Here is a 25,869-nt window from a genome sequence, read left to right on the forward strand (position 1 = left end):
ACTGCACCTCTTGTTTCTTGCTGGTCTAAGCTGCTCAACTAAATCAGATTCAAAGTTCCTGAGTAAAGGAGGCCTGCATTACCATTAGAAGATGTTATATTCTATATTCTCTGTTATATTCTACTAATCTCTTTCCAATAATGTTTCCTTTTTTGCTAATTTCTCTTTAGATATCACTGCTGAAGATTAATTATATTTCAGCCTATTCCAGCCAAAATAAAAGGAAAATGACAAAGTGGAAAAACATAGAGTTGAAGTTGTAAATTGCGATTCATAATTACCTTCATTTACATTTCTGTAGTCAGAAAACAGTACAACAGGTTTATTTGAGATAATTATCTAAGTACAGTATCATGAAATTTCTTTCGGCTTTATTGTAATTTAGTTTCAGGTTTATCCACCTTGACTTAAGCCAACTACAGAATAAGAAGGGAAAAAGAAGCAAATCATTATATTTCTAGAACATCATTTTAATAGAAGCAGCTTATTTCATGCTTTATTGTTCTTCCTGGTTTTGCAGTGAAGGCAAAAACATGCTGTAAAAACACAGTAAAAACATCCATGCTCTAAAGTAAAATAAAATTTTAAAAAAAGTAGAGTCAGACCAGAGTTACAAGGCAAAGGAGGTAAAACTACCACTGAGTAAAAGGTGAGCACAGATGGATACAGGGGGGAAGTTCCAGTGAGCAGAGATACAACCACAAATAATAAGGGAGAAAGAATGATCATACTGACTGGGAGAGTATAGAAGCCAAAGCAGCAGCACTACATGAGGATAAAAGGAAAAAAGTGTGATCCAAGATTTAGGAAGAATTGCTGGGAAAATATCCCAAATAAAACTAAAAGAATAGGAAACAAATTAAATGCATTACCAAAAAATACAAACAAAAATATATAAGTTGGTACAAGAACAAGAAATAAATAGAAAAAAGTAAATAAGCAAAAAATTGTTACCTGTAGGGTACAGCAATTGCTATTGCGTTTGGAGTGTCTAGGCCTTTGCTTCCATAGGGAAAACTGATGTGGATTAAAGTCTTTAGGAGGAGGAGTACATTAGTGGAATAAAACAAGGCTAGTGATCAGCTATTTGTATTTTCTTTCTTCAGAGACTAACAGGCACATTGAATAATACCTGCTGACTGCAGTAACATAGGATTTCAAATCTGATGGCTGTCTACTGAGCACCCAGTCATTCTTCAGTGAAGGTCTGCAGTGAGGACCAGTATCTTATCTGGCTTTGTCTATTCCCTGTATTATATTTGTAGAAAAGAAAAAAGCATTGAAAAATCTCTCCTGCAACTTTGCCTATTGCGTTTTACCCCAAACAAATTGAAGTCCTTTTCAGCATATAGCCAAGAGCATGTATGGCTTTGTTATTTTTTTTATCCTTTCATATCTCACGAAAATAGAATTAAATTAGAGCATTGCTATTCATTTTAAAAATTGTTTGCTTCATTTAGAAGGCTCAGCTTTGCAGTTTAGGTAAATTGCAACTTTTGGTAACATTTTACAAGATACAACTGTTATGCAATTTCATTTATTCCAGACTCCTTATGAAGAGACACGATTCTAGAAGTCTAAGGATGAGTCATTTTCTCTGCACATCCCTGTACATCATCATCCACTTCATGCTGTGGGTTTTTTTGTCTGTCAAAACAAATGAAATCACTATTCAAAAATTAGAAATCTTACCATGTTACGTGTTTGCACAGTCCTCTAGATTTAAAACCACCTCCTTTTCCCATTCCTTGTAAATACAGAAATATTTTTGAAAAGTGTTGATACCTTTTCCATAAATAAGAAGAAAATATATTACAGGAGGTATTGCCATGCACTCAATACTAGCAGACATTTGCAGCATGGAGTTCAGTATTCTGGCAAGTCATGCCTTCTCCATTTTATAGCTGATGAGTAAGAGTGGAATTCTGACATGGAAGTTGGGTTTGGCAGCGTGGGACTTAGTTTAGTTGTGTAGATATTCAAAGGCAGATTGGAAGGTTGGGAAAAGTTAGATAAGTGCATTGATGGGCCTTCCATGAACAGTCAAGGCACTGAAAGTATATGGCATGATAGGAAAAAGCCTAAGAAGTCTGAACGTACTACAGTGGGACAGTGCATCTCTAACTCCTCCTTTTTTTGTGTGTGTTAATCATTCAGTAGTTAGAGTTTGGGGTGGGTTTTCCTAACCTTTCACTCTTCCCAGACAAAATTTGAGTATTTTATTCACAGAATCATGGAACTCTGGGTTAGAAGCAACCTTAAAGATCATCTAATTCTAACCCCTTTTATTCCTTTGTAGTATTACTTTATTTCTGTAAGTAACGCATACTCAGGGATGTGTTCTGAACACTTCAGAACTCAGTCTTAATTTTGTCTATTTAAATAAACATCTGTTATGTTTATTTTGTTTTCAAAGTAAGGTGCGACAAGTAATCACACACATTGACAAGTCGTGCAAAATGTACACTTGAGACAATGCAAAATTCCTATAAGTAGTAAAGTAAAATAAAGGTAACACTTTTCTATTTTAGCAACTGTTATCTCCTATTGTTACCTTCATTTGGCAACAAATTCAATGTGGGGAGAAAAAAAACAAGCAAACAAAACATCAAATAAACAAAAACCAAGACAGTCCAGGTAGTCTGCCTTAGGGAAAGGAGAGTGCATCTTGAATTTTGGAATAATTTTGTAGATCTTGCAGAAAATGGATGCCTTATTATGCTTCTACAGTGATGTGAAAGGGAAGAGATATTATGTGTTAGACCTAAGCTAGTGAAATAACAGCCATAGAAAATTTGGGATGAAGCACATTTCTTAATAATTTTAGGCTCAGATCTGAAAAAAAGTGCATATTCTAAGTAAAATAGAAATACTAATTAAGTACACATGTGGAAGATAGCAGAAGTGCTCCCTGAAGAGGGTGGAGTTACGATGAATTACTCATGCCAAATAAATATTATCTATCTTCTTACTAGGATAGAAGTCTTTGCTGGGTATCTCTGAAGATTACAACAATATATTGAATTTCATAATGCTTACAGGATATCTACTGCAATAGAAGCAGATGATAATTTTTCTTAACTTGTGAATGAAAAAAAAACAGCACACACCTTCATGTGCTGGCAGAAGGTTTATGGAAGCTTGGTCATTTTCCAGTAATTTTACCTTTGAGATATCACTGCTAGAAATCCGTTTTCACGAAGTCACATGTGGTATATGAATCCTAGAGTTGTTTAGAGCAAGTATCCAGGTGGGTAATTTGCCTGAATGCACTCATGAGATTATTTTTTTAAACAGGGTTTTCTAGCATCACAGTGCCCAGTCCCTTCATTTTTATCCAGCTTTTGTGAATCGTGAGTTAATTCTAACCTAAGGAGGGAGGGTTAGTGTGGATCTGTGGAGGCAATATATTCAGAGAATTCCAGTTACTGATAAGTAACCTAGTTTTCTCCTTCATAAATTTGCCTCCCCAGATCCCCACCCCTGAAGATTAACCAGCAGTAGCAATCCACACCGAGAGGACGGCTGAGGAGTGCTTAATTATAAAGGTACTGTGAAACAGTTCTCCTGATTCGATCTATCCTCAGCGTCAAGAAAGTAATGATGGTGAAGGTATGTAGCTAGCTTCATGTAGCCACGCTACAGATTGTCAAAAAAATGGACACCAGCCTAAGCCAAGTTGAAATACTGACATAATTCTTGTCAAGTATCTGTTAATTTTCTCTAGCAGTTATTTTTTATCTGTGGATTAGAGGATTGACAACTAAGAGTATTTCAACAGGCTATGCATCTCTAAAATGCATTTCCAAAAGTTTCTAGACTAAAGATGACTTCCAGTCTTCACAGTACAATGATCAGCGTGTCCGCATAGAAAGTAATAAATTGGAGAAAAAGAAGTGCCCCAGTTTAAGAGATTAGAGTTCATACATGTCATATATGTATGCTAAAAGTAAGAAATCAAGAAGTTGTCCTTTAAATAAGAGTTAGCTGGAATTTCAATCGAGCTACTAGAAGTTCAAACAGAAGACCTCTTTTATACCTAAACATGCAGTTCACGAAACTGAACTTTGTTTTCTTTTCAGTTTGATTTTTGAGCAATATTTTATAGCACTCCAAATATTCATAGGCTCATGGGAGGTGGACATGTGAGCACTTTGAAATCAAGAATAAATCACACGTTTGATGGCTTGAATTTGTGCCAAATAATTGTGACTCCTTTTGAGATACACTGTATCTGAGGTACCATACTTGAGGAGAAGATTGTGTTGTATCTGAAGTATAGGACTGCTGTATAGGAATCCTCACAAATGCGAAGATTTCTAACATTGCATATCCTGGAACAGAATTTTGTTCTTGTCTTGTTTGCAGGTTGGGGTCTGGACTATAGTAGGTCACATCCATATATCAACTCCTCTCACGTTGATTTTGTACATAACCTTTCTTTCCTTCTCAGTCTTACAGTGATCTGAGAGTCTTTTAAAAGGAAGAGTTGGTGTTAGTTTTGAAAACAAGAACTTAGTGGAAAAGAGTTTTAAAACACCACGTAGTTTGTGTGCAATGTATGGCCTCACCATAGCTTGATAATCATCTCTTCTTAAGACAACACTTCCTGCTTCAGTGTTGTCCCATCACCTGTATCCCAAATATATTCCCATTAAACAGTTGTCATGCTCTTCTGAAACTCTGGTATTTGCATTATTATAGTCAGTATGAAACTGTGAGTGGATGAATAAATGCTGAGAAAGAACTCACCATATTTAGAAGGAACTTTTGGGTAACAGTGACCAGGCTTAAAAACCTTGGTTCTCATATTTGTTAATAATTCAAAATTTTTTTTTGGAAGGCCAATTCATTTTCAGCTGTTGTTTCCCTTTCTACTTGCGGGGTTTTCTTTCCCTTTCTATTTATGGTTTGGTTTTCTTTTTTCCCAATAGCATCTTATTAGATTGATCGAAATGAATCCAGTAATTTGAAATTCCTGTATCCAAGTCAGCATATAATGTGTGGCAAACTACAGAGTGAAGTATTTGTTGGAGCTACAGTGTTTACAGAGGTAAAAAAAAAATAGCTTTTCCCCGTGCAGTGAGGTCTAGTCAGGACTGACTATAAACATGGATCTTTTGGTAACTGACTTTGCTGCAGCTTTCACGGTCGTGATTGCACATGGGAAAGAAAATTGCATGGTTTTGTGTGGGATGGATTCACTGCTCTAAGTATTCTCTGTGTTTGTCCTTGAGTATTTGTTTCTAGCAGCAGGCTATTTTAATAATATCACTGGTTGAATACAAACAGCCTTTCCATGATTACTGTCCTAGCTGTGTGCTGTAGTTCATGCAGTTGATACTCTCACAGAATTTTATGTTACGTTTCAGCGTATGTCTGTCCTCACATTAAAAAGCTAAGTATCTGTGGTAAAAATACAGTTATATTAGCCTGAGACATTCAGGAACACATTCATCTTTTTCTGAACTCATATCACATCAGTAGCATTCTGGTATCAACCAGTATCCTGCACCTGAACTCTAGTTTGTAGCACAAGTTCTTGTTTATTCCTTATGGGCAGCATGACCTACTATGTTTCCAGAATTATATTTCACCCACTATTACTATTTTATTCCCCTAAGCCCTCCTCTTACCTTGTGTAGGAGGATTGTTTTCTGTATTGACATTACCTCATGGACGTTTCATTTTTCATAGGAAAAATTAATGAACATATTTCTACTGTTGACATAGAAGAACTCTACTCCCCAGCCAGGTATTTCTCCAAGCAGCACAATGAAAGATGTCCTTCCTTTAATTGGTTTCCTGTTCATCATTATACGTCTGGTTTAGTCATCTACTGCCTATCTAACCATTAGTTTAGTTACCTAGGTGATGTCAATATAATCAGAGAAATAAAGATGGCTTATAGTATATGTTCAGAAGCTTGATCCCATTCTCTTAAGTGCCGTGCAGATGCCTAATGCAGTTCTCAAACTTTGAAGGGTAGTTTTCTTTTTTACATTAGTTTTTAAAATGTTTCTTCTTATCCTCTCCTTTCAGACTTCCTGATTAACCCTGATATACTTTTGAAGGAGTTGTTAGCCCAGCTAGGGCTGGATCTCTTCTCTGCAAATATGTTCCATGATTTGCGTTCAGGTTCCTTATGAAATTTACCTAAGCAGAGGTGGAGAATGCCTCTACACAAAAAAAAAAGCTAACATTTTGATGTGGTAAATTTTCTCAGTTCATTGTGGTTGAATGTCATGAACTAGTTCTCTTTATTCTAAATAAAGAATTACATATTTGTCACTTGAAATGTAAAACCTTGACAGAAAAATTTTTTTTCTTAACCTTCCATAATAAACTTATGATGATTTTTTTTATGATGAACTTAAAGCTATAGCTAAGGCTATAGAAATATTTTCAAACTGACAATTACATAAAGTGAATTTGATTCACATTTTAATCTTAAATGCCCACACTGTTTTCTGAAAAACATGTATATACACATATACCCAATTTAATATACTAGTCCAGTGTTTTCAACAAGCCTGTACAGCAGACATACAGCTGTGTACTAGATTGTACTTCAGTTTGAGACTGCCTTGTTAGTTGTGTATTTAATGATGTGTAAGTAGGCGAAATTTAGGTCAGATGTGAAAGCAGATCAGAATTCACTGGTTTTCAGGATACTAATTTTCTTAATAGAATATTTCAATCTCATTTCCACAGCTTGTAATGTCATAACATCAGAAATACAGTAACATACTAATTTGAGTAACAAATATGTTCACAGAAGGCATCATTTTTAGCATCTTATTAGAAAGACTGTCAGCAGAGGTCTGTGGAGATTATTCTGATTTCTTTGTATAGTACTGACATAATACTAGTGAGTTCAGATGTTAACAATGGTCTGTGTTGACTTGAGCAAGCTTGTCCTGTATGTTGTTTTGATGACTTTTTAGTGTGTTCTTCAGTGTCTTTTATTAAGATTGGTGGCAGTGGTGGTTAGTCAGTCATCCATCCCAAGGCTCTGAAGAGCTTTTCTTTCTTGGCCACTTATAAAGTGAAAGTTCTTTCGAAGGTAACTCACTATGCAGAGGATTAAGCAAGGAAGATACTGCCTTGAGACTGGATCTTCTGGCTGATATGTCAGGTGACTGAGTTTTATGTATATTTAACACCATAAGCTACCTGGAATGAGACACCATCTTCCTGCTTTTATAGCACTGACTTAGACACCTTTAACTTAAAGCTACGGTGTATTAACTTTACACATAACAAATTTGTTTTGCATCTCTGGAAGCAGTTTCACTATCCAAATCAAAGCAATCAGTGCAGAAGAGAATAATACCGAGAACAAAAACTGCAGGAAAAATCTATAGGGTTCTGAGCAACTGTTATTTTACCGTCTTTTCTAATTTCATATTCAAACCTGGGTGTTGCACTTTGGTAGCTCTCCTTAACAAATAATCTGAGTCAAATAAGATAAAGACATGCCAGTTAAAAAAATGGGTATGTTTTTTCTATTTTTAGTTTGTTTTATTTCCAGCTCTTTTTTTCACCTTTTAAGATGTCTGTTCATTTTTCCCATTGCCTTTGCATTTGTACCTTCTTGTTCCTTGGCCTGTCTTCCATGAGCCTGATGTTTATGGACAGCCACCTAAACACTTCATATCCATGACGAAGTATGCATCAGAAAATGAATGGTTCAGATCAATCCAACCTGTGTAATTCCAGGATCATTCACTTGATCATTTCAGAGCATCTCCAGGAGTTATCATAACTTATATGACATCCAAGGTCATAACTGAACTAGATTGTTTTTGGAGATACTCCAGGGAGGTGACTTTTCCATACATTCTTATGAAGTTCAAGTCTAACTTTAAAATTATGACTACCTTATAAAGTCATGCATAATGAAAAGTTTAGTTAGTTTTACTATCACTCTGTGCTTTCAGGCAATAATTGTGTACAAGCATCCTAGTGTAAGAGCTCATGAATTAAAGACCAATCCTCATTATTTTAACTTGCTTCAAAGAAAGTCTTTGTGTTACACATACGTCACTCTTTACCAGAGAAGAATATTGGATTTTCCTCTGCATTATAATGTTTTTAAATCAGCATTAGTGGCTGTGTGTTTAAAAGACCTAGTAGTCTTGATGGATCAGCCTGAACTCTATCCTTTGAAGAACTTTTAAGACTTCATGAAGGTTGTTGTATGTGTGTTTCTAAGTACATCAAGAATCTGAGGTAAGGATTACCATTGCTGTGTGAAGGTTAGACATGTCTGAGAGTCAGCACTTAAATCCTGTGGCATTGGTACTCTGCTGACAAACTTCTAGGGGCTGTGAAAGGGTCTGGCATTTCTTTTTCTGTATTTTGAATGACAAAATAAGTTGCACCCTTTTTGCTTCAGACATCATATTTGCATAAAACCAGAGTGGTGGGAGTGGTGAACCTGATGGTCTTCATCCTACTTAAACTGAGAACTGTTGTTTGGGATGATAAGGCTCTAATGTTGCATTGCACTTGTAGGCCCAAATTCCACCATGAAAGCACTCTTAAGCTGCAATCTGTATAACCGGTGCTTTGTAGTGATGTGGATGTTTTAAGTGGGTACCAGTCATCCTTTAAATATCTCTCTAAAAGTCAGCCTTTTGAATGTTACCTATCATAGTCTTCTGTTGAAGAAGCTCAATTATATTTTCCCATTTTTCTATTTTGATCTCATATTGGCTATTGTAATAATGGTCTCTCAACCCACCTCCCTTCCCTCTCCTCCCCCCATCCCTGTGTTTCACATCCCTAGTGTAACGAAAATCATCTTAACTTTTTGTTTCCTCTCACCTCTGCAACCAGTAAATGAATTTTATATCCCAGAGCATGTTAAGAGTTGTCTTTCTGGTCCTTCTTTTTTCAAGAAGAACAAAAAGCAGCTGAGCATTCTCAAAATAATAAATTTGAATGAGAGTGAACGAAATTACCATTATTCTTCTCTGTACTGGAGAAATTGAGATGTCAGCAATCCACAAGCAGGTCTTAATCACCAAACAGTTCACAGCAAACTGCATAAAGAATGGAAGTTGTTAATATATCTCATTCAGTTCTATTAAAATAAATAGAGGGGAAATAAAGATGCTCTATGTTGACCAGAAACCTATTAAACCCATATAATATGTGGAAAGTACACTTTATTTTAAATGTTTCTTGAAGGCTAACATTCACAGATGTTAGAGTCATTTGACCATGCATTTAATTCATAAACCCTAGTTTAGGGTACCAGGTAATACTCCCCAAGTTCTTGACTGGAACAGAAGACATCATGTAGTGTCTGCTCATATGGTTTGGGTCATTACTGGAGAATTCTGTCACATATTTTAAAGTTAGGACAGTCTGAAGGTAAGTCTTACTAGTACTTAAAAAGTTACGAAATAAAAGGGGACAGAAGATTTAGTCTGCTAAAGATGCACTTGTCTGGTATAACCAGTTTCCACGCTGTGATAACCTGCATGTGTCCTTCGCAGGGGAGGAGCTGTGCACTGGCCTCATTTCAGGCTGTTCCTTGGAGTGTTCCTTTGGCTTCCAGACTGACGCCCACAACTGTGAGATCTGTCAGTGTCGACCGAGGCCTAAGAAGTGCAAACCCATTGTATGTGACAAGTACTGTCCCTTTGGATACTTGTACGTATTCTCATTCTGAAAGCATCTTTAATACAATCTCTGTACATATTGAAAATATGCAAAATCCAGGCATATGCCTGTGTTTGCTTTGTGGCAAAGCAGAGGAACATGTAGGAAAATAGAAATGTCATTACTTGATGTGAGATTAAAGTATTCTTCAAAATGGATTTTGATCAACAGATGAAGAAGCAGCAACTTAAAAAAACAGCAGCAGATTATAAAAGCAAAGCAGTGCTTAGATTTTGTTTGAAGAATATTTGACAAACAAGATGAAAAAACTACTTGCAAGTAACGTCTCTAGCATGTAGCTTTTTGAAATTCTATTTGCATGTTCCACTGTGGTACCCTTTCATTTTATAGCCATTTATTTTATTCAAATGATTTTCTAATATTTCAAGGAGGTTTTTTAATGTTAATATGACAGCAGACTAGTTTTAGTGAGACATTTCTGATAGTTACACGATTCATGCAGAACATTGCTGTCTCTTATCTAAGTTTTTATAAGCCTGCTCAAAATCTGTATTGTTGCTGGGGTTCTTTCTCCATGCAAGGAAATATTTGTGGTATTATATAATTTATGGCATGGGTGACGAAAGCTGGTCAAATTTTTCATCAGAGAAAGTTTTTAGCAATCAAGCTGGTGGCTTCTATATGTATGATGCATTTTATTTTTTGATGGATCCATTCCATACTACTGCCTGCTTTTCATAACAGTTTAATTTCTGAAAATAAAACCAGATATGTTGCAAGACTCAAAAAAAAAAAGAAAAAAGGAGGGGGGGAATTCCCTTAAAAACATGAAGTCACTTCTTTTTTTCTAAGTTAGAAAAAAATGCTTGAGTTGTATCCTTGAGGCATTCCTAGTGTAATTTAAAAATACTCACATAATAGCAGTCCGGCAAAACAAAGTAAGCACCATTTAATATAATCCTGTATCTGTTACTTGAGATACAGAATTAGGCTTGCTTCTGATTAAATAATAGCAGATTTTTGCACTCATGAGAGTGGTGGTATTGAAATATGACAAAATGAATGAAAGATAACAAAGATTAAAACAAAATTCACTTTTCTCTCCAAACCTCAGATTTTACTATGGGAGACAGAAAGCAAGAATTTAAAATTAAAAGGTTAATAAAATTATCTTCAGGCAGCATATTGACTTCAGGAGTGGCTGGGAGTTGTTTTCAGTGAGAGAAAGTAGAACAGGAAGGAATTTACACAAAAGGGATATCAGTTTTGTCATTCCTAGAAATTCTGCCCAGTGGCTTCAAAAGCAAGGATGGCTGAAGATGGGTAGCAGGATGAAATAAAGATGATTGACTGATTGATTGAATGATTTATTGTCTGCAGCAGGGTCAATAGCATAGCCATGGGACATGATCTGAGAAGATTTTTCTCATCCATGTGCTCAAGGAGTGTGTGCATTCATGAACAGCAGAGACAGCCGATATTAAACAAAAGGTGTTTAACTATTTACCCTGTGATTGAATATCATTCAGCTTGGAACAGGAAAAGCTGTTTTTAATATTGCAAGAGCATAAAAAATTATTATTTTCAAGGCCTATTTGAAAGTTATCATAAGAGAAAACCAGTAAGGTCTGTAATGTCTTTCGTCATTTCCATTTTGGACTTGCACAGAAATAGCTAACTATTCTTTTCTGTGGTATCTAAAGCAGTTAAGTTTGTTTCTCTTTTTGGTTTCTTTCAGTTTACTACTATTGGTTTTCTTCACTGGCAGTCCCAATGTAGATTTCACACTGAAGTGTTAGAAATGTTTTGCTGCTGCTGCTGCTGCTGAGGATTGGTTTGAACTATAGTTACCAAAGTTGTTTTGTTTGTGTAAATGTGTTTCCTGGTATATTCTTCTAGTTTATTGTGCAATATTTTTCCCATCAACATGGTTTTAGGAAGAAATACTCTCACGTAATGAGCAGGTTTGCGTGGATTAGTTATTTTAAACTGTGCTTTCTGTCTAGAGGAAGGTGGACAGTATTTTTACAGCTTCAACTGGAACATGGTAAAGACCTTAATTACCTCTGATGAACTGAACTTGGTTTTTCAGCTTTGTTTGTTTGTTTTTTCACTTCAAAACTGAATCTTCAGGAAAAAACAAATGATCCTTTAAGATAAAACAGTGAATTTCCATTCCTGGGCCTGTGCTTCCACTGTGTGTGACTGGTAGTAATGTTCTTAAGTCTACCTCATTAGTGACCAGACCATGTATCTTTGCTGTCATTTGTAAAATACTTGTCCTACATAGTTCACATAGAGCAGAAACCTCTGAAGATGAGAAAGGTAAGAACCCAAGCATGGAACCTAATACACATTGCACCTTAATAAACTGATTTTACTTTGAGAGCAGTTCTCGAGACCTGTAGAGTCCTTAGTCTGTGTGTGAGTACCACCCTGCTGATACCCGTGCCCAAGCACTTAAGGTGATTATTGTTAATAAATCTGTGGTATGTGTCAACAGTAATCTAGCTGATTGTGTGGGGAAATCTAACGTGGTCTGTGCCATCTTCTTCAACATGGACATACATTGCATTAATGCTGTCTGTCTACACAAAAATGGTTCAATATTCTGAATGAAAACCAAAGAGGACTGAAGAGAAAAAAGATAGATGGGCCTAGCTTTATTTCAACAAATCGATGAAATCATTCATTTTCCTGGAATGCTTTCCTGTAATAAAGAACTCATGACTCAGTTTCTGAGAAGGCTAGGAAAGGGCCTATGAATATTGTCCTTGAGCTGCAAGAGCACTTTAAACACAGAGATGCTTGGTTCTAGGTGCAAGTATTTTTCAGTGTCAGTCAAGTGTCAAGGAGAATATGTTAAAGGATACAAATTTCAGGCACAAATCCCAGTGATTTTCTAAACTCGTGGAGGAAGCAGCCAGTGTCTAAGAAATAGTGTGTTACTGTCACATAAGAAGGTTAGAAAAATATTTAAGGTTTATGATGTTGAAGAAGAGAATAATAAGACAGGCTGTATTTCCTAGATTTACTAAGCTTACTATGTATAACTGAATAAAACTAAAAGTATAAAGTAATATGCTTCAAAATGGAAACACAGATCTTCAAAATCTGAAAGTATCTGGAATTTAGTGAAAAGGAAGAAAAGTGGTAAACAGGTTAAAGTTAAAAAGTATAAATATTGAATCATGCAATTTGCAACTATTCATTTGAAGTCCTAGACGTAGTAAAATGATGCTTTGATCCAACACTGACTCACAGAGTATCAGCTCTGGACCATGTATTGACTTGCTCAGGCACACCCTGTCCCATTCAGAGGAGTTGTGGGAGGTCAGTGAGAACATCACACAGGGCAGAACTGCTCCATGGGCTGGCACTGAACCACACAGCTCATCTTCAAATAGGAAACACTATGAAAAAGATAATGTTCAGCCTCTCACACTGCTTGTTGTAAAGAGGAGTAATTTTTAGCCTGTATGTATGACTCATTTAATATATTGGCTGGAAGAGGAAAATTACAGATTTCTGTATATGTTTCCTGTACTTAGATAAGCTGAAACACAAATTTCTCTTTTTTTCTTTTAACTGAACTGTGCATAAACCAGTTCTATTAGAAACTCTATGTGATCTACGTAGGACAAGTATTTTACAAATGACAGCAAAGATTAATGGACAAATATAGTAGATGGGAATAAGATAAAGATGTTTTTAAAGCAAGTTTTCAATTTCAAGCTGATGTTAGTGCTATAGGAAACCTGTCCTTGAGATGATCTTTCCCTTGCACTTTTGTACACCCGAAAAGAAATATAGTATGTTTGTTCAGTTCTCTACTGTTACCGTGCCAACTTCTTCTCTAAAATAGCAAGCCCCATGTGACTCAGATAGTCTTTTCGTCTATTCTCCAGGATACAGGGGAGGACCTAAAAAAAGATAGGAGGATTAGCCAGGTTAATAAATGGTTAAAAGGGTGGTGTCACAGTCAGGGGTTTGGGTGTCTTGAACACGGGACCCAAGTTTGTAGGCCAGGTCTAGCAGGGGCTGGCGGAGCTGGTCTGACAGAAGAAGGGGAAGAGCAGTTTTGGTAGGAGGCTTGCCAGACTGGTTAAGGAGGCTTTAAACTAGATGTGCTGGGGGAGGGGGGCATCATTCCATCCCAACACACCCAGTCAGTTGCCAGCACCTATAATAAATGTTCGGAGCAATGCAGAGATATTCCAGCTGCTCCAGCCAATGAGCCGGCTTCATTTGGAGCTCGGCTCAGATGCCTCTATACAAATGCCCATAGCATGGGGAACAAAGAAGAGGAATTAGAGATGTGTGCACGTCTACGGGGGTATGATATAATAGGCATCACAGAAACATGGTGGGATGGCTCCTATGACTGGAGTGTTGGAATGGCAGGTTACAGACTCTTTAGAAAAGACAGGCCTGGCAGGCGCAGAGGGGGAGTTGCCCTTTATGTTAGGGATAGGCTGGAGAGTATGGAACTCTGTCTGGGGACAGGTGAGCAGTTAACAGAGTTTGTGGGTCAGGGTTAAAGGGAAAACGGCGATGGGAGACATTACTGTGGGGATATGTTACAGACCGACTGATCAAGAGGAATCTGTGGATGAAGCACTCTATAGACAGATAGGAACAGCCTCACGCTCACAGGTTCTTGTTCTCATGGGGGACTTCAACCACCCTGACATCTGTTGGAATGATGGTACCGCCCGGCACAAGCGATCCAGGAGGTTCCTCACTTGTGTGGAAGACACCTTCCTTCTGCAAGTAATAGAGGAACTGACAAGGAGAGGTGCCGTACTTGACCTCATAATCACCAACAGGGAAGGGCTCGTTGGAAATGTGGCGCTCGAGTGCAGCCTTGGTTGCAGCGATCATGAGATGCTTGAATTTGAGATCCTCAGGACAGTGAGAAGAGCGTGCAGCAAGCTCACTGCCCTGGACTTCAAAAGAGCAGACTTTGGCCTCTTCAGGAACCTGCTTAGTAATGTTCAATAGGATATAGCCCTAGAGGGCAGGGGGCCCAAGACTCTTAGTTGATATTCAAGGATCACCTGCCACAAGCTCAGGAGTATTCCCAACTAGAAGGAAGTGCAGCAGGAGGGCCAGGAGACCTCCTTGGATGGATAAGGAGCTGCTGAGGAAAATTCAAATGAAAAAAGAGTCTTGTAGAAAGTGGAAGCAAGGACAGGCTGCCTGGGAAGAGTACACGGATGTTGTCCAGAAAGCTAGGGACTGGGTTAGGAAAGCTAAGGCCCAGTTAGAATTAAACTTGGCTAGGAATACTAAGGATAACAGGAAGGGATTCTACAGGTACATAGCAAATAAAAAACAGACTAGGGAGAACGTAGGCCCCCTCAGGAAGCTCTCGGGAGAACTAGCTACACAGGATTTGGAGAAGGCTGAGGTTCTGATTGACTTCTTTACCTCGGTCTTCACTGGCAAAGGCTCTGACCACACCACCCAAGTCTTGGAAGGCAGACGCAGGGACTGTGAGAATGAAGACCTTGGGCCCACTGTAGGAGAGGAACTGGTTCAAGACCATCTTAAAATTCTGAACATGCCCAAGTCCATGGGACCTGATGAAATCCATCTGCGGGTCCTGAAGGAGCTGGCAAATGAAGTTGCTAAGACACTGTCCATCATATTTGAAAAATCATGGCAGTCAGGTGAAGTTCCCGATGACCAGAAAAAGGGAAATATAACCCCCATTTTCAAGAAGGGGAAAACAGATGACCCAGGGACTTACAGACCAGTCAGTCTCACCTCTGTGCCTGGCAAAATCTTGGAGCAGATTCTCCTGAAAGGCATGCTAAAGCACATGAAAAACAACAAGGTGCTTGGTGACAGCCAGCATGGCTTCACTAAGGGGAAATCCTGCCTGACCAATTTGATGGCCTTCTATGATGGGGCTATGGAACTGATGGACAGGGGGTAGAGCAGCTGATGTCATCTACCTGGACTTGTGTAAAGCGTTTGACACTGTCCCACACAACATCTTTGTCTCTACATTGGAGAGACATCAGTTTGATGGATGGACCACTTGGTGGATAAAGAACTGGCTGGATGGCCGCACACAAAGAGTAGTGGTCAATGGCTCAATGTCCACCTGGAGACCAGTAACGAGTGGTGTCCCTCAGGGATCGGTGTTGGGACCGGTCTTGCTCAACATCTTCGTCTCTGACATGGTGTCGTGGTTTAAACCCAACCAGACAGCTTGTTACCCACTCCCCCCCCCTTCTTGCCCTCCCCCTACTCTCGGAGGGGCAGAGAGGAGAATCAAAAAGAATGCAACTCCCACGGGTTGAGATAAGAACAGTTTAGTAACTAAGGCATAACACAAATCACTACTGCTGCCACCAATAATAGTAATGATAAAGGAAATAACAAGGGAAGAGAATACAACACCTCATCACCAGGTGACCAATAACTCGCGCCCCAGCCCCACCAAGCACCGACCGATACCTCCTCCAACCCTGCAGTCCCTCCTAGCCCTTCCGGGTAACTCCCAGTTGCATCCTGGGCATGACGTGCTGTGGTATGGAACACCTCCCCAGTCAGTCCGGGTCAGGCGTCCTGTCTCCGCTTCCTCCCAGCCTCCCTCCTCCCTGGCAGAGCATGAGGCCCACAAAGTCCTTGGCCAAACCAAAACATCATTGTTTTTCAGCTCTGTTCCCAGCTGAAAGTCAAAACACAGCACTGTACCAGCTACCAAGAAAGAGAAAAATGACTGCCACTGCTAAACCCAGGACACATGGACAGTGGGATTGAGTGCGCCCTCGGCAAGTTTGCCGATGACACCAAGCTGTGTGATTCGGTTGATACGTTGGAAGGAAGGAATGCCATCCAGAGGGACCTTGACACACTTGTGAGGTGGGCTGATGCCAACCTCATGAAGTTTAACCATTCCAAGTGCAAGGTCCTACACCCGGGTCGGAGCAATCCCATTCACAGCTACAGCTTGGGCAGAGAAGAGATTCAGAGCAGCCCTGCAGAGAAGGACTTGGGGGTGTTGGTTGATGAGAAACTGAACATGAGCCGACTTCAGTGTGCGCTTGCAGCCCAGAAAGCCAACCGTATCCTGGGCTGCATCAAAAGGAGCGTGACCAGCAGGTCGAAGGAGGTGATCCTGCCGCTTTATTCTGCTCTTGTGAGACCTCACTTGGAGTATCGTGTGCAGTTCTGGTGTCCTCAACATAAAAAGGATATGGAACTGTTGGAACAAGTCCAGAGGAGAGCCACGAGGATGATCAGGGAACCGGAGCACCTCCTGTATGAAGATAGGCTGAGAAAGTTGGGGCTGTTCAGCCTGGAGAAGGGAAGGCTGCGTGGAGACCTCATAGCAGCCTTCCAGTCTCTGAAGGGGGCCTACAGGGATGCTGGGGAGGGACTACTCGGTAGGGACTGTAGTGATAGGACAAGGGGTAATGGGTTAAAACTTAAATAGGGGAAGTTTAAATTGGATATAAGGAGGAAATTCTTTCCTGTGAGGGTGGTGAGGTACTGGAATAGGTTGCCCAGGGAGGTTGTGAATGCTCCATCGCTGGCAGTGTTCAAGGCCAGGTTGGACGAGGCCTTGGGTGATATGGTTTAGTGTGAGGTGTCCCTGCCCATGGCAGAGGGGTTTGTGACTTGATGATCTTAAGGTCCTTTCCAACCCTAGCTATTCTATGATTCTATGACTTTTGAGCCTGTTATGACCATCAAAAGCATGGGAAGACAGATCTCTATTTCCCTATAAAACTTTGGTTTTACATTAAAAACCAAAATCACAAGTAGGGCACTAAAGAAGCAAGTATTAAAATTGCATTAAAGAGTGGAAAGTTAAGGAGTAATCATCATCTGTTTGATGTTCTTACATTTTTCCTAAAGACTGCCAAAGGTTGATAATTGGGAAATCTGAGCTCGTGTGTCTTTAAAGAAACCAAAACTTTTTCACAGTTGTCTAAAAGAAAAAAAAAAAAAAAAAAGCTTAATAGAGTTTGATGTTTGAAAACTCTACACAATAATGGAAAGAAGCACTTCTTTTAAAATTAAGACTGTGGTTACAGAGATAAAGGAGATAAAAATAGATGAATAGGAGGACACAAAGTTTTCCATTCTCCGTCCTATTGTGTGACTGTTTTCCTCAGCCTTTTAACTAAAAATCACATGAAGTTCTCTAGAGTTTGAAGTCAGTACTTCTAGAGATTTACATAATTTATTTCTTTTCTGTTCCTCTAGATGTTCTGACTTCCCATATATTTTCTTGGGGGGGGGGGAAGGCTGCATGGAGACCTCATAGCAGCCTTCCAGTATCTGAAGGGAGCCTATAAGGATGCTGAGGAGGGTCTCTTCAGTAGGGACTGTAGTGATAGGACAAGGGGTAATAAGTTAAACGGGGGAAGTTTAGATTGGATATAAGTTCTTTACTGTGAGCGTGGTGAGGCACTGGAATGGGTTGCCCAAGGAAGCTATGAATGCTCCATCCCTGTCCGTGTTCAAGGCCAGGTTGGACAGAGCCTTGGGTGACATGGCTTAGTGTGAGGTGTCCTGCCCATGGCAGGGGGGTTGGAACTTGATGATCTTAAGGTCCTTTCCAACCCTAACCACTCTATGATTCTATGAAGAGATACAGTGCACTTGTGCCTGAAGTGTGAATGGTATTATCAGTCTTCCTGAAAACAAGCTCAGAAGCAGCATGTTTATGATACTGTGAAGAGATGCTGTCAGGTGATGCTCTAGACTCCTGCCTAGCTTCACACTGGAAGTTTTTGAAGTATTTGTGTTCTTGATTTTCCGTACTCTGTCTGCTGGAAATTTCTCGGGTTTTCTGTTTTTCAAAATATGTTACTGTGTCCCCTACTTTTTATATGGGTTACTGGCATTCCACATGCTAAGTTTTGAGTCAGCTTTTTGTCTGGTTATTTAATGTTTTCATAGATCTCTCTGTAATGTCAGTGTGCAGGAGAGGAAATCTACTGTACTTACTGTTGGAGGAGGAAAGTTAACACTAATTTGTGTTACAAGAACACAGGAATTTTAACAGATTCCTACCTACCAGTGTAACTTCTTCATAGTTTTAGAAGGTTTTCTTTCTATGTTTTCAGTTGAAAACAAAAAACAACTCTCATCAATAGTTGTCACAAGTACATACACCTGTATTATCTGCTATGGCTTGCAAGTACAATATGCAGATTCTGCCAGTTATATGGAGGGAGCACATGCCAGGGATGGAAACTTGTACATCCCATACACCTGCTGAACATAAGGGTGACAGTTAGTGATAATTATCTTTGCTTGATCAGTCCCGTCTTTAGGGATGGTTTTGCTTTAAGCATGACGTGTAGATATTTGAAGTGACCTGCTGACCTTTAACAAACGATTTTGGTCATCTAGGAAGAACAAGCATGGCTGTGAAATCTGTCGGTGTAAGAAATGTCCGGACCTGCCTTGTGGTAAAATCTGTCCAATGGGTTTCCAGCAGAACAGTCATGGATGTGTTATCTGCAAGTGCAGAGGTACGTGTGAATGCATTACCACCTGAAATTGCAACTTGTGTTCAAAGGGATTAGAAGCTAGAGCAGAAGAGAAGGAATACTGCATTGAATATGTAAGAATTGAAATATGGTAACTGGTGGGGCAGGCAGTTCAACTTCTGTCAAAGGAGAGTGTTGCTTTGCAGGCGTTTATTATTACCTGTGTTCATCTTGGCTTCAACAGAGAGCCTCTGGTCCGCTTTCATCTCCCTTTAGAAAGTCACAAAAATCAGTTTGTTATCATTAATAAAAATTAGATCAGGATCTTAATAAGTAACTACTAGAAATAAGCTAGTTGAGAAAGGATTTTTTTTCAGTAGCAGTGTTCATACTGGCTTCTTCACCATCATCTTTTCTCTACAAACTCAGGTTTTTTATTTGATAGATGCCCTGTACACCATCTAAAATTAGAGTGCTGTTTCTTGGACACTTCTCAGGCAGACTCAAGGAACAATTTGTAGAGGGAGTGCTAACACAGGACTGGGTATTCTTAAGGCAAAGATGTCACATGTGCCACATCCCGAACTCATAACCACCAAGTGTGAGGTGGAGATTGAGATTGTTGTCTGCCTTAGTTTCATGCCTCTCTTTTAAAGAGTTTTTCAGTTTATGTTTTGTATTACTCTGGATATCTGACTTCCTCCATTGCTCATCTTCATGTGTTGCATTTAATGACTTCATTTGTGCTCAGGCTGTCTCTGATCCTAACCACTCTTTCATGCTTATTTTCTTTGATTCTTACTTGTGAGTTTTGATTTCTAGCTATAGCCAAGTACTTCTCAGTATTTTGCCATTGCTTTGTGTAATGACTCCATTCTTAACTTTTTAAGCAGCTGGGTTTTTTTACATTTTAAAAAATCATTTAATAAGAGAAGCTATGGGAACATGGGACTTGAAGAAATGGCACAAGTTCCTTAAGTCGCTCTCCTGTAGTTGAAGGCAAACATGCAGTCATATTAATCAGAAGGATCCAATGTTATATTTTTTCCACATGACATCATACATTGCAGACAATTATAACAAAGCTGTAAGATTTCTAGGAAAAAAAAAATAATTACAAGTCATGAATGTACCTTGCAAGTATGAGAAGCAGAGATTTCACTGGCATAAGATGCAATGTATGACTTTTACCAGAAAAAAATTAGAAATTAAGAAATGGTAACTGCTGTATGGAGTCCCATTGAGACACATTGTTTTCATCACTTATCTTGTCATTTGTCTCCATGATCACAGTCAACACACTTTTCCTGATTGTGTGGTGCTGTGGTGGAATTTACACAGGGAGTTCTCTTAAGTGTGCCCTGATTGCATCCCACACTGCAAACACATGCAGCTCTTCAATTACTAATTATATGTATGCTCACTTTTAAATTCTTTCCTTAACCAGAATGTATTTTAAAGCATGCACAAATATTTAGGAAAAGTAACTTGATCCCTCTCTTAGTAGTATTTATTGTTATCATGATCATAAAAATACCAAGCTATGAGCAAATCACTTCAACATCACTTCATCAGCAACTTGTCTAAGAATAATGGTAGCAATTGCCAGCATGTTCTGGGGAACTGTGATTCCTTGTTAAAATTTTGACCCAAAATCCCTGTGTAAGAGGAAGGAATAGGTAAACCCCCTGCCTGTGAATTAGCTCCACTTTCTAAATTGCTTCTGCCAGAAATAGCTTGTGCTAGGATTAATAGAAGTACAGGGCTGGGATAGTCCTCTGGAAGACTGAGAGTCCACTTGTCTGCCCTTGTAAAAAATAGGGTATATCTGGATAATCCTTGACAGATGTTTGTCTAAGATTTAATTTATTAAGAATCTGCACTCTCAAAAAAAAAAAAAAAACAAACCACCAAAAACCAAATAACAGACCCCCCCCCATCATCTCTAAATAATATTTTCCTGTGGTTATCAGTATGTGACAATTTAAAATTAATTTTCTAATATTTCTCTCCCTTTTTACAAATTGTGCCAATTGTACCTCATTGAAATTTACAGTGTCCCTGTACTTGTATCTTAGGTTGAAGTTGCGTTCTCTGCAGTGGTATCACACTTATTATTTCTGTTCGTGCAATAGGATGAAGTCTGATTTAAGTGTTTTATCCTTATACCATGACTTTTCTTTTTAATTCACAAAATGGTATACGAATGTAATTTCTGTGTACTGGGTTCTTACTCTGATGACATGCATCAAACTAACTTTGTACCATCTGCTTCTGGTTCTGAGACCACCTCTGATAGATCTGCCACAGCTGAAGACATGCTGACTTACATGTTAGTAAAAAACAACCAAAAAAACCCCATTATTAAAGTTACATATAAACATTACTACTTTTCATACTGCATCCTTTTTTAAACAGAAAATGAAATAAGTAACTTAATACAAATAACCTTATATATATATGTCAGTAGAACATGGTTGACATACCCTAAAAACAAGTCAGTTCACTGACAAACTGATCGTAAATCCTTATCATCGTAATGATGTGGATGAGGGAGTATTGGGCTCTAAATTCACTCTGCTGATTAACAAAAATATATTGAATCTGAATCCTGCAGCACTTAAATGCCACATAAGATACAAATGAGACTTTATCCTCCCTGGACCAGCTGCTTCCATGTGCTGGCTAAGTGCAAGTAATGCAGCTTTTCAAACTACTGTACTTTCATCTCAGTAAAAGCCAGGAACAAGGGACAAAATTGCCAGAGCAGTTGTCTTCCAAGCATCTCATTTATCATAATAATGTAAACAATTTCTCTAGGTGTTTTATTAAATATTTCCAGTATCTAGCATGACCGTGTTAAAAGTTGCTTGTAATTTTTTTGTCATTCATGGTGTAAGACCATCCTTAGCTGTTGGAAATGCTTGTATATTCTACTTGCTATCAGGTACTCACATTATAGATAATCTAATACACTGCCATATTAAATATTTCATTTTAAATATGCTTCATGTTTTCTGCTGTTACACTCCATTGCGCTTCTTTTTTTATATACATTATTAAGCGAATATTGCATTGCTGTATGTTTAAGAATAGTATAGGTGCAACAGAAAGAAGAGATTATATTTTCCAAGGAAATGCATTCTACTGCATCCCACCATCCCCTTCAGTATATCCTTTAATTGTTCTATGTGTTTTGTTAACTTGTTTCTAAGTGTAAATGATAGAACTACTATTCACTTGACCTTATATGTGCTTTTAGAATAATGCAATCCTGGCATAAAGTTGGTGTGGGTTTTTTCCTAAACAGCACATGCTAATTGGGGCACTTTTTTTTTCCCTTTGACTTTTTTGCAGAGGCAACTGCTTCTCTTATGCCTCCTGTTAAAACAGGCTCTTGCCTGTCAATGGATGGGCGACGACATGAGAATGAGGAGAGCTGGCACGATGGCTGCAGGGAATGTTACTGTCACAATGGCCGGGAAATGTGTGCCTTGATCACCTGCCCTGTTCCTAACTGTGGCAACCCCACCATACATCCAGGGCAGTGTTGCCCATCATGTCCAGGTAGCATGCTTTCTTCCATATGCTTTGTGATTGGGTTTTATTTCACATGTATTCTGTTTATAATACGTGAAAATCATCTCATACATCATTCAGTAATAGGTATCTATGAGGGTTTCTATGCCCAAATGTAACAAGACAAGTGGCTTTCATTAAGATCTCACGTGAAAAATGGGAACTTCAGTATTTAAAGCATATGCATGTTGTGAGTCCTAACATGTTAATCTTTGACAGATTGAAATCTTTAAACTAGCAAAAGTTTCCAGTCTGTATTAGTTCTAATAGCAAATTCGTACTCATATACAATTTTGTTACCTATAATAACAAATACAATAAGCCATTGCATTTTCTCTTTTTTAATTTGAAATGGAGTTTTATTAAAATATATCTCCTCATCTATGTTTCACATCCCCTCAAAGGAATACACATTTAAACAGATGTCTTAAGTAATTAAACATTATGATTCTGTCTTCTGAGGGAAAACTCCGTGTCACCAGCAGGTGATTTCAGTTTCTCCAGTGGGAAGGCCCAAATACAATGTTGCATTCCAATATAATTTTAATAAGTGTTAATATGAGAACATCTATGAAATTCATTAGACTGTAGGTACAGTAGAAGATAATGCCCTTTAAAATATTGTAGGAATCATTCTGAAGACAAAGTGACAGATAGATTAATTTGTAATACAGTGATATTGTCTGATTTGATTGGAAGTCATGTTACAAGTAGGAACAACAAGGCTCATGATGCTACTGTAAATAGAAAAACAGTAAAACAGCAGTAGCAGGATATAAGTATTTATGAACTGCTTCAAATTCTTCGTAAAGAACAGGAAATCCTAGGGGTAGTATTAGCAGCCAGATCTTCTTTCTGAAAGTGACGGACACATAGGACCTAAGATAACCTAACCCTTTAGATTATTTGGACAAATTGTGATCTCCAGTGCAGTTTGCACCTTATGGTAATTGGAAGAGCCTTGTCCCCGAAAAGATGCAAGACTCCAAAAAATGTGAGTCTCTCTTTCAGCCTTTCTCAGTCTGCACTACTCCCCTGTGTGGAGGCTGGGCACTGTGGTTCCATGGCCAGCCATAGTGTTACTTTTGGCACTGGGTTTCATAAAGCAGTAGCTATTTTCAGTACTAAGTAATTATTTAGTTAATGAGGCCAATCTCTTAATGCTTAGCATCCTAGCAATGACAACTGTTCATGAAATTTTTAGCTGAGATGAAAACAGTAAGTTATGAAAACTAGGGGAACAGTCCTTTGCTCACTTCTCTTCCATTGTCAAGTGTCTGGCTAGACTGATGGGGAATTAAGAAAGCATAAGCTTTTTAAAGGGAACAGTACTGTTTTGTCAGCTTGGAGCACTTTTGCCACAGCAGTATGCAGTGTTCATCTGTATGTATCCCATCAGGTATTGTCATTCTTTGTCCAGCTCCCTACACACACAAACATTCACAGTCTGTCTTAAATAGTACAGTTCTTTCCCCTGTGAAACATCAGTGTGGAAAAAAAACATAAAACAACAAGAAAAATATTCAGTCAGTATTGTTCCAGGAGGAACAGTTACAGAGTATCATATTCCTAAAGTCATGTCTCTTTACAGGGATGTTATTTTCCACTTGTATTACCTGGAACTCAGGGCTGCACAGAACTGTTGGAGTACCTGCAGCAGTCACTCACCTTTTCATAATGATTTGTGTACTATTGTAGGGGATGCTGTACTTCATATGGATGGGCACAAGTTAGCATGTCAATCTTAGATTAATCATAGAATAGTTAATAAACATTCAAGATTCAGAATTTATGTAGGATGGTGGTTCCAGTTCCAGCAGTTCTGTTGTTAGGTTCCTCAAGAATCATTACTGATTCTACTCTACTGTCAGCATATTTGTGTATATTGATTTACCTAACACAGAACACATCAGAGCATTTAAATAAGAGTAATGTCACTAGTTACTTTGTGTATGGAGAATGAATAAATCCATTTGTAAGCCTAATGTTTAGTTTGTGGAAAAAAGATCAGGATGAGATTAGCAGTACCTATTTTCTCACGCTATGCATTTCTTGGGGGTGAGATCAGTGCTTGATTCTGAGCACCAGTATTGTTGGTCTCCTGTGTAAAAGGGTAGTTGCTTACCCAGTAGTGTCCCTTTCATTGAGGTACAGTGTCTGCATAGGTTTCTCTGGTATTTTTCCTGCTTTTGAGGCACAAGTCAACTAGCCTCTGTGTTAGCAAAGTATTACTTAGTGCAAACTCTCACAGTGCTAGGTCAGACACAATTTTTTTGTAAAGTGATTGCATATAGAAGTGTATGAATTAATATGGCCAAATTAGTTCTTGTGTGGTTTTGTTTTCCCACTGAGGTTTTATATTTGTTGGAAAAGTACTTCTGATTTTATTTTGCAATGTATTGATTCCCCACTGATGTTGTTAAATAATAATCATGGCTTTCAGTAGATAGTAATGCAGTTTGGAATTGTGAGACCGTGAGCATGTCACTCAAATGTGTCTGGCATGAGGATATTGAAATAATTAGCAATTCTGATGCACTGAGTTTTGGATTGCACTGTTTAGCCTATCAACAGGGAAATGGCAGCCTCTCAGAGGTCATTTTTCAGTCAAAAAAAAAAAAAGTGGTTACATTCAGTTCCATTTTTAGTTAGTTTTCAACAGAGCAAATTACCTTGACTGCTAGCACACTTGTTATAATAATGTTTCTGTATATTAAGAGCTTTGAGTGAATTGTCACAATGCTTGTGAAAAGCTGCAGGTTTCCTGTGAGATTTAGAAAGCCATTCACTGCTAGCGTTTTGCAGAACTGTGCTATCCAGCAAGCATGTATTTGGCTAGTTGCTTCTTCAGGAATATAGTAGTTGTACATCTGTAGCAATTCAGTTGCAATCATATGTCAATATTAATGCTGCTAAGGGAGCGGTAAACAATACCTTATGTACAGCAGTACTATCTGGCTGCGCTTTCCTGATTATGAACAGCATGTGAGCTGTAGCAAAACAGCTCTGTGACTTTGCAGAGAGCTAAATGCAAAGGAGGTGGCTCAGAAAATAATTAGTGTTGCCTTTGCCACAGTGAGTTAGGATGCTGTTTTGTAAAATGTAACATATTGTTCAGGCCGAAATAAAAAACAAACAGTGACAAGACCTGCTCTCTCACTGCAGGTAAATGCTACTGAATCACATGTGA

The 25,869-nt window shown here is 38.5% G+C and overlaps 1 protein-coding gene across 3 annotated transcripts in view; it reads left to right on the forward strand.

Annotated features, from left to right (window-relative positions):
- Window positions 1-25,869, forward strand: part of CRIM1 (cysteine rich transmembrane BMP regulator 1) — a 193,740-nt gene that overhangs the window by 150,802 nt on the left and 17,069 nt on the right. For all 3 annotated transcript variants that reach the window (XM_061365837.1, XM_061365839.1, XM_061365838.1), the window contains 3 exons: window positions 9,510-9,666; window positions 19,021-19,142; window positions 22,458-22,667. In XM_061365837.1, coding sequence (XP_061221821.1) covers window positions 9,510-9,666; window positions 19,021-19,142; window positions 22,458-22,667 — 489 coding nt within the window. The remainder of the gene's footprint in view (window positions 1-9,509; window positions 9,667-19,020; window positions 19,143-22,457; window positions 22,668-25,869) is intronic.

The sequence above is a fragment of the Neopsephotus bourkii genome, unplaced genomic scaffold (assembly GCF_033783945.1).
Source record: "Neopsephotus bourkii isolate Nb327-2 ecotype Australia unplaced genomic scaffold, CSIRO-AGI_Nbou_v1 NB_1292, whole genome shotgun sequence".
NCBI lineage: Eukaryota > Metazoa > Chordata > Aves > Psittaciformes > Psittacidae > Neopsephotus > Neopsephotus bourkii.